The following is a 15,503-nucleotide window of genomic DNA, read 5'->3' as shown; positions in this document are numbered from 1 at the left end:
GTACATTAGTATTATTGAAATCAGTTCAATGAATGTTAAGAGATACATTTTATATTTTAATTAATAGAACAAACATACATAATATGAATAACTAACAATCAGTTATACCACACAAAAATTTGTCAGCCACTTACATTGCTGTGTGACTGACAATTATGTCCCGAAAAGGTTAAAAATAAAATTTCAACCATTCAGAAACCAGCTTATTCACAGATGCACAATATGTTTTTAAAAGACTGTAATTTCCATGGGTGACTTGCTGTGACTGAATGAAGTAAACAGGCGTGATCTCTATGCTAGTCAGAATGTCAGTATATTGGCTAGTGGCACAGTGAGCAACCATCACTGTACCAGCATCCATCAGACACTATTACGAAACATGTTATAAAATCAGTTGTGAAACATGGCTTCATACTTTTGATAAATGCCTCGGTAGAAAATACACAGTAATATTATATCTGTTACATCACTATGGTTTGAATTCAGACGTTAGCTGGGTTTCTCCCCATGACTAGGAAACAGCAGTAGCTAAGATATAAATAGAATTAATGTCAACAACAAAGGTCTGAAACATTTGGAAATTTTAAAACTACAGCTTACCTGATTTATTTTGCTAGTAACCTAAAATAAAGAGGGAGGATTTCGGTAAAGAAAATACATGGAGAAGAAAATTTTAAATGGTGGGATATCAGCTTTTAGGACTTCAGGGGAAACCATGCTGCAGTGTAGTACAACCCACATGCATATAAAAGGGCTCTTCAATTTTTTCAAAAAGTGTTTTACTGACGCTTCACTGATGACAATGCATATGTTCTCAAGCCCCAGACACAACCTTTTCTGTCCACCATTGAGAAAGACGTGAACACATCAGTGATAATGAAAACCAAACTAAAACTATTCCCACATACATTTGGGCACAATCCTGCAGCCCTACTGACCTCAATTGAACACTAAGGGCTGCAGAATTGGGTTCTTTTTACATGCTTTTGTTACTTATTAACGCATTTTATTTCATATTACAAATTTCACAGAGAAAATGGGTCAATAGCAGGACTGGTGATGTTCAGTTTATTTATGGATGATCTAGAAGAGCGTAAATGTTGAGACAGTAAAATTTGTGGCTGACAAAAATTATTTAAATTAGTCAAGACTAGAGAGGAGTGTGTGCAATTTCAGAAGGACCTAACACACTTAGGTAATTGGGCCACACAATGTTAAATAAAATTCAGTATGGACAAGGGCAGTAATGCATACTGGAGGGAACTTCACATACATACTGACAGTTTAAATTGTTACCATGGGAAAAATATATAAGAATCATTGAAGGCAGCTCACTGAAGAGAATGGAAAAAATGTTAAGATGTTAGGCTCTGCTAAGATGGATAATGGAATACAGAAAGCATTATAATGCCATCATAACCAGATAGTACTTCCATTGAATAACACATTTATTTTTGGTCACCACATTAAAAAGACACACTATAGCTGCAACAGAAAAAATCCTAAGGACAACAAAGATAATTTGTTGCACAGGAGCTGAGAAGCTGTCCATTCAAGGAGAGTAGGAATAAATACAACAGAGTTATATAAATTAACAGAATGGAGAATATCTTTAGGGTACACCTATCTTCCCCTTCAGATAACACAAAAACAGGAGGTACTTGACATAAGGAAATTTAAAATGCAACATAAAGTGATAAGAACAGGAGTACTTGTGGCACCTTAGAGACTAACAAATTTATTTGAGCATAAGCTTTCGTGGGCTACAGCCCACTTCTTCGGATGCACAGAATGGAACATACATTGAGGAGATATATATATACACACATACAGAGAGCATGAAAAGGTGGGAGTTGTCTTACCAACTCTGAGAGGCCAATTAAGTAAGAGAGAGAAAAAAAAACTTTTGAAGTGATAAGTTTTTTTTCTCTTACTTAATTGGCCTCTCAGAATTGGTAAGACAACTCCCACCTTTTCATGCTCTCTGTATGTGTGTGTATATATATCTCCTCAATGTATGTTCCATTCTGTGCATCCGAAGAAGTGGGCTGTAGCCCACGAAAGCTTATGCTCAAATAAATTTGTTCGTCTCTAAGGTGCCACAAGTACTCCTGTTCTTTTTGCGGATAAGACTAACATGGCTGCTACTCTGAAACCTGTCATAAAGTGATAATTTATTTACCTGGAGAAACTACATATTAATGTATTACAGCTGTAGTATGTTATTAAGGCAGTGTTGCCAGCTTTCACTATTTGATCATGAGTCTGGCGATGAGGGTTTAAGGAAAACACCAAGCAATGGCTGGAATCAAGAGATTACATGAGAATCTCAGCTCTCACTTCAAAGAAGTTTCTAGCCCACATGGTTCCAGAATAAAGCTTGAAAACATGAAGCAAATTCACCCTAAGAGCTCAGAAACCAGAAGACAAATAAAAATAACCAAAAAATTATTACTTTAAAAAAAAATCTCACAATGGAGATAGGACACCAAAGTAGATTACTGGTCTGTTGCAGTATGGTAATTTCTGTGTTCCTAACTGAAACACTGTGCAAAGAAAACATACATTATATTTGGCATGTATATTTTAATGCACATTTTCCCATGCATGATAGTTAAGGTTGTATGCAGCAATAAATATTTCCACATTACTGAAGCCATGCAAACCGATTTTACATCTGACCAGTGAGCAGATGTGAGAGGCTGGGCAGAGCCATAACCTCACCTTCTGCCTGCTTCTCCTTTTGTGGCGCTGCACCCCAAGGAATAAGACACTCCCAGCATGCCCCAACTAACCGCAGGGGCTGCAATTCTTCCTAGTTCTTATACAGACTACACAAAGGTTGGCAGCTTCTTAGACTTCCCCTCCCCACCACCAACTATGCAACCATATAAGGGCCAAGCAAAATCTGGCCCATGGCAAATATGATGACTACAATGTGATGTAGTGTGTGTGGAGGAGGGAAATAGGAGAGATAAAATATTAAATTAGTGTTCCAGGACTTTGAAAATAGATTGATTTATTTTTGTCAGAGTATCACTCTGGATGTGCAAAATTAAGAAAATAGGTCCAACCATGGAACCTTTTCTTTGTGGATGGAGCCATTAATTATTACCATTTCATAATTGTTCTGTATTTTAACAAATAGCATGTAGTAAAAAATTGCCTTTACAATTGGTCTAATGAAGAGACGAATACTCATATGTACATTTCATGACCATAAAGAAAATTCAGGCATACTGTAAATTTCCAAAAAGTGCATTTCAATGAATATTTAGTATTGCTGAAGATTTTTAACTTTGTTAAATTTTGAGGCAAGAGATAAAAGATACAAAAGAGTACTATTAACAAAAAATCAATTCAGTTTTCTAACTTATAAAACTATCCAAACAGTGTGGATCACAGTTTATTTACACTTTTGTTTTAAGATAACTTTTTCATGAAGCGCAGTTTCAGATAACAAATTGTAAGGAAAATTATTGTCATGCATGCAAGAGCCACATGATTCTGCCACAGGCCCCAGGAAGTTGCCTCAATTCCTTGGTTTTTCAAATATTCTTCTCCAGTACAATACCTGCAAATACAAACAGAGATTTTTAAAAGTGAATCCTTTGTTAGGTGTCTGTTATGTTATGTTCATTTAAACTGGAATACCACATGACAACAAAGGCATTTTTGCAGCAGCCAAGTCTTAAGAAAAATGAATGGAGACATTTCACGTCAGGAGTTCCTGACCCCCAGAACAATAGGATTTAAATTCCATTTTTTCTTCTCTTGATTGACTTGAGATAAGATTACAACACCATACACACATTTAAGCTACCCAGAAAGGGTGGTCCAGTAGGTAGGGTGCTAGCCTGGGACTGAGGAGCCCAAATTCAATGTCCAGTTCTGCCACAAACTTTTTTGTGTGACTTTGAGTAAGTCACTTAGGGTGCATCTATACTTAAAATGCTGCAGTGATGCTGCTGCACCACGGTAGCACTTCAGTGACGACACTAACTACCCCAACGGGAGAGGTTCTCGATGGCATAGGTACTCCACCTCCCCAAGGGGGCAGTGGCTAGATCGACAGGAGAATTCTCCCATCAACCTAGCACTGTCTACACCGGAGGTTAAGTTGGTTTAACTGCTTCACTCAGGGTGGATTTTTCACATCCCTGAGCAACATAGCTATACCAACCTAATTTCCTAGTGTAGACCAGGCCTTATTCTCACTGGATATGTCTACACTCCATTTGGGAATGAGCCTTCCAGTCCGGGTCCACAGACTTGCGCAAGCCCTGCTAATACTAATCCGCTAAAACTAGCTGTGTAGATGTTGCTTTGTTCAGGCTCTCAAGCCTCCCGTCCCATGCTTGGGAGACCTAGGTGCAATGGCTACACAGCTAATTTTAGCATGCTAGCATGAGTCCCACTAGCACAAGTCTATAGATGTAGGCTGGGAGGCTTGTTCCCAGATGCAGTGTAGACATACCCATTGTGCCTCCCCAGTCTGTAAAATGGGGGGTAATAGTACTTTCTTTCCCCACAGTGGTGTTGTGAGGATAATTACATTAAAGACTGTGAGGTGGTCAGATACTATGGTCAGGGGATCATAAAAGTACCCAAGATAAGAGATCATTTTCTTTTCAATTTATAATTTTATTTTTCATGTTGTATGATTAATAGTTTTGTAGCAGGAGAGGCTACCAGGAGAGTGGGTGAGTAGATATTGCAAGGTTGCCTGCTACGCTGTTTTGTGTGAGGGGGTTGTTTTTGTTTTAATAGACATAATGAATGCAAAATGACAAAGGCATATCGATATTACTATGAATACCTTTACTGATTGTTTTGCTAATGGCCTCTGTATCATGTTATCTTAGCACATACAACGGAAAAAAACAAACCCAAATGCTTTTTTTTTCTTAATACTAAAGAAATTTTACTGTAAAGAATCCTACTGTAGGTGGTGAATGCACATCAAATTCTCTAGCACTCAAAAAGCCCTTGCAATCTTGTAGATGCCTTGTACAGTAGTGGGATTCATTTTAATGCAAAACATATACTTACGGTTGGCTAACCTGCGTGCAGTTCGTATCAATCTGACTTGTATTAGTGATACCAGGGCAAAATTTCAGATCAGTAAATTCATTAACTTGCAAAGCCTTTTAAGATAAAAGAAAAAAACAACTGAATGACTATTAAAGCGATGACAAACCAACTGGATCAGATACTTACTAAAAATCAAATTTTATCTTCAAAAGTGTTATGGCATCATAGCTTATGATCTCAGACAAATCCACCTTTTCTAACAGCTGATTTTGTTGTAAGAGTATAGTTGTATACATGATGTAAGAATATAGTTTATTCAGCACCCCATATGACAGAGGTCATCTATAAAGCAGCTGTCTAAAAGCTCCTATAAAGGAGCTTTCAAAAGACTCCATATTTTCCACCATAACTGCATTACTGACTCAGCTTCCTAAAAGTAAGATCATAGTAGTTAGAGATGGAAAAGATCCAACTCTTATCAAGTCCACCTCCTGCAATTGCTCATATGATTCAACCTATTCACTTTCAGTTTTTTTTAAAAAAACTAAATATTCTGTGTGACTGAAGCAACTATGTGAAAGACAGCAAATTTATTTTGTTTTTAAGTAATACAATACTGTTTCATTTTATATAGTGTTTTATGCAAACTGTATCCCAATATAGTTATAACTGAGATATATAGTTATTTAAATACCTGCACATCTCTGCACATTTGAACTGTTTGCAGATAGGAGAGACACTTACCTCTTACAATCACCTTTAGCTGCTGTATCCATAAACTCCTCATGCTACCTGACTAAAGTATGCCATGTCAAGTTTTAATTTTCATATGTTTAAATAACTTGCTCTTTACTCACTAATCTATGAAACCTGGATTCATTTCTCCCATCAGATTCAGATGGTCCCTTTTGACAAATGCTTCTAAACACAATGCACAGGAAAACATAGCACTTACTGTCATGCCATATCGAGGGATGCTGAAATACTGCAGCCAGGAAAGCCAAGACATGATGCTTGTAAGATTTACCAACAACCCGGAGAAAATCTGTAGACCGTAAAGACACAATAAAAAATCTAAGTCCCATTTCACAGGAAAATGTTTAAGTCCAGAGTCACCATTTCTAATCAAATGTGCACAAATAACTCCCATTAGATCTACATGCTATACAGAAGTCTGAGTCATATTACATTGGGGGATAATAAGGGGTTCATATCCTCCAGTCAGAGCACACAAGTAAACTCCTATAGAGGTTGGTTGCTGGTGTACTATGCTTTTAGTTGTTAGGGGAAAACCCCAAATCAGGTTTTTGCTAAGTTATGGTTTTTATCATATGAAATTGTATCTTCTATTCTCCAAACTCTACCTTTGCTTCTCTATGGCAACTAGACAAAAACAAGGCAGACAGGCACTTTTGAAGAGCCACACCGAGTGTGTTCGGGAAAAGTTTTCCCCAAGTGGCCCTGAGATCACTGTCCAAGGCAGCGTTTCCCCACATGGAAAACTGGACATGCTTCTATCCACGCTGCACTGCAGCCAACTCGCATCTCTTTCGTGTGTGGCCTATTAATAGATAGTTGGGTTCCTTGTTGATGGTTAGTAAGTTAGTGGTCTCATAATTTAAGGGACTTTATCCTTGGCTCAGCTGAGGAGAGCAGGAGAAATGTGAGTCTAAGCCACTTCTCTGCTCCCCCAGCCCTGGATCAGCTAAGGTCCTCTCTAAATCATGCTGGCTGCAACAGTCCTACAGGGAACTATGCACTAGTTGCAGAGCAGATGGAGCATCATGCATCATACTCTTACCTGTGGCATGATCCCTCCCCTCTTCTTCCCCATTATTTTCATCACTAAAACTTGGCCCTAGCTAGAACATCAGATCCAAAACCCACCTTAACCCCAAATTTCTGGAGAAGTTCAGAAACAAGCCTGAACTTTGCAATTTTGGTTAATGTATGTATTGGGACAAAGTGGAACATGAAAGCCCCAGATTCTTGATCTTTTTGCACAATTCAAATTGAGATCTCAATCTGGCTCTGAACTTCACAGATACTTGGGTTTATGTCTAAATAAATAAAAACATAATAATGCTACTCACAATCATAAAAACAAACGCGATGGTCATGAGTAGATTAGCTACAGCTACCACGTCCTGTCCTGTTGCAATCGCTAGCGCCATAGCAGTGGCCGTGTAGGATACCATCATAAGAGTAAACATCATTATAAAGAAGGCATCTGCTCTTGGCTTCAAACCTTAGGGAGCAGAACAAGAAGGCTGTTAGTATAATTTTGTCAGAGCTGGTATCATAGTCAATGTGTACTATCTGAATATATGTAGTTGGCCCCACTTATTAGAACAAATTTTGTGGGAGGACTGATTCAAGGAAATCTGCCCTTTTTCCACCACCACACTATACACTTTGGATCACTGGCTGTAAGGCCCAAGGATCAGTGTCCCAAATTCCTATGCCTTGCTGGTTGGGGAAAGGGAGTTCAGACTCCCATGGGCACAAAGCCTAGGGATTTTGTCTAGAATAGAACTGATGTGTATACAGTATTTGTGAAAGGAGATGGGGGATTGTAATGGACTTTTTCAATGAAATGGAGGGAGAAAAAGCTAGTAGTGTGTCTCAGCCAAGCCAAGATAAAGGAGGAGACTTCCTGATTCACTAAGGGCTCAAGTTATCACCACAGAAAAACTGAACAAAAAGCAGTTCATGCCTCACCCCATACAGCAGTAGATCACACGCAATAAACATCCAATATTATTTCACTTGTTTCCAGTGGGGACGGGACTCCCATGAGTCAGGGGTTGTTGGCAGCTGTAGATTAGGCATTAGTTTCTGAATCGCCCCTGTTTCACAGCCATGTAAATGTTCTCTCTGTATATCCTAATAGTGCCATAATGTCTCGTTTCTTTAAGGGAAAAACTCAGACTAGAGCAAGTGATGATTTTTGTTCTGTACTTGCATTTTGCTGACAGTGCTGGAACAATTTGTATAGTGGGGGTGCTGAGAGCCATTGAACTAAGCTGTAAACCTGTATATAATGGAAACCACTTCAAGCCAGGGGGTGCGGCAGTACCCCCAGGACCCCTAGTTCCAGCACCTCAGTCTGCTAACATCTTATTAATTATTATTTATTAAGTTTTGAAACATCCTGAAAGTTTCTTGTCTGAATTTCTTGCTCCATGAAATATTTCAATCTGACCTTCCTGAAATGTGTAGCAGGCATGGTGTTTGAAACTGCATTAATGGTCTAAAATGGATGTCTGCAATTTTAAAATTGTTCTTACTACCAGGGGAAATGACTGAAAAGAGTAGGCTAATATCAGTTCCCAGGAGCTTGAGTTTTTATAATCACACTTTTCTTTTACAGGGGGTTTTATCAGCAGGGCCAACTGTAATGAAAAGTATTTTGTGATAGAATAATTAAAAGTCACTAAAAGAAAAGATAACGGCATGGAAACTAGTGAGACGGAACCATATAGGAATGATGCTTAAACCCCTGTTTCCAAGGAAAGTGCAGATGGGACATATCACAGACTGTGACAAGAGTGCTTGAAACTTTGCAAGTTTGCCCAGTCCAGCAAATTGCATAGCAGCACCAATGGCAATCTCGTGACATTCCACTCACCAAGCAAGAGAAATGATGCCACATTGGTACATGGAGTTTAAACAGAAAAAATGATTTTTTTTTTTTTTAAGTGGAAGAAGGAAGATTTGACCCAACCTACTCCTGGATAGCTGAAATGATTGACAGAGGCATAAAATGAGTGTACATTGTTGGTTCTGAAGCAATTTTCTTTTTAGTTTTAATGCAGCTTGTGAATAGGGCACTTGCCTAACATGAAATAAATTATACAGGTGAAGAGGATGCTTGGTAAAGTCCTCATGGGTATTAGATCAGCCATTAGCTTTGAGATGAAGTATGCAGACACTCTGTAGTACCCACTGATATATTCATGTCTAGAACACAGAAATATATACAACATATTACAGATTACATCAATTGTAAAGCAATCAAATCATTTTCACATATGGACAGGTTTTGATAAGTCATGCATGCAATTCCAGATGGAAAAATAAGACTGCATTTGTGCACATACTGTAATTACACATGCAAATGACCAATAAGATATCATTATAATTTTGATAATTACATATGCAAATATACATGCATATTGCTGTACACAAACCTCTCAGAGTATGGCCCAGAGTCTTTAGTGTATATCTTACATAATCAAAATACACTTAACTTATAGAAATATGTAATTCTCTGATTTTGTGACTCAAAGCCTGTAAAGTTCCAAGTATCCAATTAGTATCAACTCCATATGATTCTGGTAAAGAAGTGAACAGTTCACAAACAACTCAGTGTGAATAGTATTTATCCAAACTATTAGCATTTATGGACAAAACCATCCACAGAAATGATGATTGGTTTGCAAACAATTCATAAACAAGATTAAAAAAAATGTTTGCAATGAATATTACTTGCAGTGAATAATTTGACCAGTTTGAATAACTAAATTGTCATATCTAGATGACAGTTTAGTAAGGCGACAAAAAAGACTAGCAGTTGAATAAGCATCGCTAACAATAGGCAGTGTTACCCATTACATCAAGCTTTACTTACATAAATATCTTTTTTTCCACAATAAAAAGTTCAATAGCTGAAATACTGCTGAAACACTGGTTGGTGGTCACGAAGAACATTGCTCCAATTCTGTGGTAAAACAAATATTTACACTTATAAAATCAGCTACATAAGTGCTTTATTCAGTTATTTTGAATATAATTTCAGTAGTTCTTATAATAGACCATGTCTAAACTCTTCCAAAGAACTACTGGCATTCACTAATATGTGCTTTGCTACTCCACATACTCCATAATTCATGCACAAATTGTCTGTCTCTCCTTATTTCTCAGTAGAGATTTAAAGGTGTAATCTGAAGTATGGATTTATATAACTAAGATTTCTTTACAAAATATAAATGGACAAAGTATATTTTATTATGCTTTTTTTGTCTTGTTGGCTCACTCAACTAATTCACAACATTTTATCGCCAGAGAAGCAAGGCGTCATTAAGTGGGATGTCATTAGCACATGAATAAATGTGTCCTTTAAAATAGGCTTGGGAAAACAGGTAGAAACGTTTTAAACCATCTTCATTCAAACTGCTAAACCAATTTTCTTCATAGTTGTATTATTTTTTAAGTTTCAGTGAGATCTACTAAAGAAGTTAAGGGACTCATCCCACTCCTGGTTAAGTTAATGGTAAAACTTCCATTAACTTCAACAGAAGCAGGTTTGGCCCTTAGACTGAAGCTTTAGCAAATCTTGAGCTAGCTGAGTTCAATGTTTATTATTGGAATATGTGGGTAACATGTGTTGCTTGTCAGAAATAAATAAATGAAAAATGATTTGACTGACTTTACTCAATACTTTGTTTAAATCACCTTCGGACTGAGCACAAATATGAGACCAAAAATTTCAGTCTACAAGGAATTTGAGAAAATTATGAGCAACAGGAGATGGGTTTACCTGCTAAAATGAAAGGCCAAAATTGTCAAATGTGGATGTCAAATTTAAGCCTCTGGCATACACAGATTCTGAGGAAGTTTAATAAAAATGGCCAGATTTTAAGAGGTGCTGACTACCAACAGCTCCCACAGATGTTGCAGATGTTCAATCCCTCTGGTAATCAGGCCACTTTTATTTAGGTACCCAATATAAATTTAGGCCCCAGTCAAACACGCACTCAAGTAACTTCATTCACATGAGCAGGTTCACCTCTGTAAAGTTAAGCATGTGTATAAGTGAAGTTAGGCAACTAAAGTCTGAAAAATTTGGCCATTGAATTTTACTTCAGGGAAGTCTTTCCAGATACTGTTTGTTTAATTGTTGAAGTGGTTAATGTACAGTTATGCATTTTTAATATTTTGTATAATTTTCAGGAATCTTTCACTGCAAACTTAGGATCCAGTGCTGCCACCCTTACTTGCCATGAAGAGTACCTTACTACGCAAGTAGCCCCACTGATTTCACCAGGACTACTTGCACAAGGTAGTAGACAACATGAGTAAAGGTTGCAGAAATGGGTCCTTAGGCCTTGAGGCTGCAATGAGCTTCATGCAGGTGGAGGGATCTAGCCACATAGAGCTCATGGCAGGACCGGCACTTATTTTGTAATTTATGATTTACAGGTATGCGTTTGTTCTAAAGTGGTAGCTATGGTATCTCACAAAAGACAAGAAAAGTTCATTTTCAACCTCTAAAATTTTCATTATCTTATGATGGTAACAGCAAGGTTTTGTCAGCCCCGTTGATATTTGCTCTCTGAGTTGACTAACCTGTTTTGCACACCGGTAAAATCATCTTTTATCCCAAAGAAAATGGCACCTACAACTAGTCCCAGGAAAATTGTAACACACAGCTAAAATAAAATAAAATAAATAATTAATAAAGAGAGAACGACTACAATCTAAATTTGTATTGTAATGAACATTTTTTTTAAAGTTCAAAATTGCAAAAACTACATAAAATATTTAGGTGGTGAATACAGATGGAAAAGAAATGTACTCATGGTACCTAGATAGAGGGTGATAAGAGATGGGAAGATGGAGAAGGTCTAGAGGAGGGGTCGGCAACCTTTCAGAAGTGGTGTGCCGAGTCTTCATTTATTCACTCTAATTTAAGGTTTCGTGTGCCAGTAATAAATTTTAACATTTTTAGAAGGTCTCTTTCTATAAGTCTGTAATATATAACTAAACTATTGTATGTAAAGTAAATAAGGTTTTTAAAATGTTTAAGAAGCTTCATTTAAAATTAAATTAAAATGCAGAGCCCCCCGGACCGGTGGCCAGGACCCGGGCAGTGTGAGTGCCACTGAAAATCAGCTCGTGTGCCGCCTTTGGCACACGTGCCATAGGTTGCCTACCCCTGGTCTAGAGCATACAAAAACTCGGCATGGGATCCACAAATGCACTTAGATGCCTAAACCCCAGACTATGACTATTTAAGTATTTATGCACAGTGGAGTAGTCATTAGGCCAGAAAAGGGGTGGGGCGAATGACTCTGTAGCCCAGTGGTTAGGGAACCTACCCAGGTCCAGTTCCCCTGCCCTAATCACAGGGCAGAGGAACCTCAGAATATTTCATAGCTCAGTGGGTAGAGCACTCTTCTAAGAGGTGGGAGACTGCTGTTCAAATCCTTTCTCCCCCTCTGGCAGAGAAGGGGGATTTGAACATGGGTCTCCCATATCCCAAGTAAGTATTCTAATCAGTGGACTGAAAGTTATAAAGTGGACAGTAGCACCATCTCCACTTCCTCCAGTGGCTATTTCTGGGTGGTGTGAAGCAGGTACCTAACTTATTCCCACAAGAAATGCCTTAGGTAGCTAAACTGACTGACTCCAGATAATGGGTGCTCACTTGTGGATTGCTAAATGAAGCTAGGCACCTCCCGGCCTCCTGGATTTAGGTGCCCATCTCCCAGAGATGGGAGGACTCCCGCCTCTGGTCAGTATCTCCCATTGGCTAGTTTAGGCAGCTCCGACCTCACCTAGCATGCTGGCTTTTGTGGATTGTCGGTTTGGAGCTGCTGGTACCCTTTTCGCTCTAAAGAAGGGCAGGATTTAACCTTAAGGGCCAGATTCTTACAGCTTTGCACTAAACAGCACTCTACTCATGGAGTAAATGCTATTCAACATAAGTAAGGGTATCAGAATCTGGCTCCTTGTAAATAGAAACACGCAACTTGGATTTTTTTTAAAATAGCAAAATTATCAGTGAATTCAGTGATATAATCTGGATGATTAAATCTGTATGTCACAATTTCTTAAGTCTAAGTAGAAGCGAAGAAAATCTCAGCAAAAATGATGGTATCAGGCAGTTCAGTCATGGTTAAGCATGAGGGATGCACAAGTCTTAACACTGTAAAGCATTTGATACGTGGTACCATATCATTAAGAACCTGCCGAAAGGACCAAATGTCAGGGATAATTCAGTCACTAAGCCAATTGTAGTGGGGGGAAAAGGATCATATCAAGACCAATTTGGAGAGGATTAGCAAACATGGCTTAGTGAACTGTGTACCATTTATAGACTGTGTTTGAAATCCATTACTAATGAGGTTTGGGAGATAGAAAAGATTGTGAGAAAAAAGTCAGGACCATTAACCCTGGAGTATTAGAAAGCTCTTGAGAGCATAATTCTTGTCACAAGGTCAAGCTTTTGCAATGCAATTATTTGAGATATCCATACTATCAACATACAGATATATACACACACACAAAGCCTTTTAACTTGATGGATTCTGAACAGATTTCCCCTTTGCTATTGATTTTATTTTACTCAAGATGTTTTTTTTCTTAATCCAGATAATTTATAACAGTGATAGGGTACAACTGTTGTTATGGGTTCGATCCCCTCTCGTATTACTCAGATAAAATTCAAAGGGGAGTGTTGCTGGATTAAGGACCTCAGGATCAAGCCGATAATTGTTATTTCCTAATTTCTTATTCCCCAGAAGAAATCAATAACAAATTCTTTATTTAAAGGCAACTTGTAGATTTTAAAAATCCATGAACGTTATTATACTGTGCTGAATTTCCAAAAATGCAACGTTAAGAAGGTCATGTAGACTCTGAACTATAGAATATGCTTCCCCTCCTTTAAGACCTGCTACATCCAATCTATGTTTTGCATTACATATTTTACATAACATATCATGGTCCTCAGGTGCAGCCATTTCAACTTTATGTGAAGTTGGATATATATTAGGAGACCATGAGACTATCTCTGTCTTTGACTCAGCTACTAGGACATAATTATATGTTGAGAGCTAATTTACTTTCCCTTGGGGGGGGGGGAAACAGAATGCAGTGGGCCAGATCAGAGGTGAGGACGAGATTCTGAGAATCAGCTTCTCAGTGTACCATGGCGCGGTTGCAGGGGACTACTTACTGTGAGTCAGTGTGGCAGAATGGTGTCGTTAATGACATAAGTGTGAGGAGAATAAGACCCCACACACCTAAAATAATGGTAAGTGTAAGTTGTTGCATATCCCTGTCATGCTCATTATTTGGAATCATTTAGCCTAGCATTTTATGGCACAGATTTTCAGATACTGACCTCTATTTTAGATACAAATTTTAGGCCCAATAATTTGCAGGTGCAAAATTGTGCCTAGCCCATCTTCAGATAGAAATGGTCTCCAAATCAAATCGGACTTACAAATGTTATATTAACTATGATTACCTGAGCTATGGAGGCTTGAGGGTTGCCTATCAAGTTTTTAAATGTGCGTTTGGACACCCACTTGAGCTGATGAAAGAAGGAAGTGGTATACGTAAGTTGTCTGAAAATTGTCTTCACTTTCTTTTTATTCTCCAAAGAAATGTTCTGTAATATTGCTTTCGTTTCTCTGTAGTAGGTAGAACTGGAATAGTGCTCTGCTAACGTCTCTGCCAAAGTCTTATCACGGTTGATGTGTTCTTCAATGTTATCTTCAGGTTAAAGAGAAAAAAATATTTAGTTACCTTTTATTGAATTCATAGACAAAAGTAATTCTCCAGCAATCAAGCCCACAGAGTTATGCTAGAGTTTTGGTTACTAAGCAATGAGATAGCAATTATATTGGCCTATTTAGTTAAATTAATCCATTCCACTCAGTCTAGAAGTAGGAGATACAAAATACTGTGCACCCTCAGGGCCAGAGAGAATCTGTCCCTGTGTTGTCAACCAGACAACACAATTTACAGCTATATCTGTCTGTTCACCCGAATCGGTTGATCTATGTCAGTTTGAAAGCATTGCATTAATTTTGGTTTCTCAAATCTACCAAGTGTGAAAGACTCAAATAAATAAATCTTCTAAACAATTCATGATTAGAATGATAAAGCACAAGAATTGCATGGGCGGGGAAGATTTCTCTAGATCTTATAGGCCAAAGTTAGCCCTTAAATATTTATTTTATCTACATTGTGCAGCAGAATTGGTACCTTAATAATGGTTTGTTTAAACCATTATTAAATCAGTTATACCTGGCCAATGGTGAATTCATTTTTATATTATAGTGTGGAAATGTCACTAATGTGCTATCACTCAGATTTATGGGTATTGAAAACACCCCAGCTTTTATTATCTTTGCATTTTTGTTTTGTGATTAATTCAATTCTGGATTGTTACAGTATAGGCCTTTGGTGTCAGGGGACTCGCCCTCCTCATCTGGGGCTTGATCCTGCACTCATTGGAGTCAATGGTAAAGCTCCAATTGAATTCAATGGAGCAGAATAAGGCACTTGTTTATTATAGTCTCTGAAAACTACAATATTCATTTTTTAGTTTAGGGCAAAAAAATACTAGCAATTACTTTAATTCAACAGAAATCAAAGGAGAGTCCCTGAGGAACTCTTCCGATACTGTGTAGGGATCATTCTGCAACCTTGATTGAGTCTCTTCATTCTTA

The 15,503-nt window shown here is 37.9% G+C and overlaps 1 protein-coding gene across 1 annotated transcript in view; it reads right to left on the bottom strand.

The window, feature by feature from the left end:
* Nucleotides 1-2,587: 2,587 nt before the first annotated feature.
* LOC135879399 (broad substrate specificity ATP-binding cassette transporter ABCG2-like) overlaps nucleotides 2,588-15,503 on the bottom strand; it is a 33,697-nt gene continuing 20,781 nt past the window's right edge. Inside the window, exons 9-16 of the mRNA XM_065405370.1 lie at nucleotides 14,294-14,541; nucleotides 11,386-11,468; nucleotides 9,668-9,757; nucleotides 8,873-8,997; nucleotides 7,128-7,282; nucleotides 5,990-6,079; nucleotides 5,053-5,147; nucleotides 2,588-3,574 (exon numbers count right to left, since the gene is read on the bottom strand). Coding sequence (XP_065261442.1) covers nucleotides 3,424-3,574; nucleotides 5,053-5,147; nucleotides 5,990-6,079; nucleotides 7,128-7,282; nucleotides 8,873-8,997; nucleotides 9,668-9,757; nucleotides 11,386-11,468; nucleotides 14,294-14,541 — 1,037 coding nt within the window. The 3' untranslated portion in view covers nucleotides 2,588-3,423. The remainder of the gene's footprint in view (nucleotides 3,575-5,052; nucleotides 5,148-5,989; nucleotides 6,080-7,127; nucleotides 7,283-8,872; nucleotides 8,998-9,667; nucleotides 9,758-11,385; nucleotides 11,469-14,293; nucleotides 14,542-15,503) is intronic.

Source organism: Emys orbicularis, chromosome 5, assembly GCF_028017835.1.
Source record: "Emys orbicularis isolate rEmyOrb1 chromosome 5, rEmyOrb1.hap1, whole genome shotgun sequence".
NCBI classification, from domain to species: Eukaryota; Metazoa; Chordata; order Testudines; family Emydidae; genus Emys; species Emys orbicularis.
The sequence above is the reverse complement of the archived record's forward strand: the minus strand, read 5'-3'. Positions and strand labels throughout refer to the sequence as shown.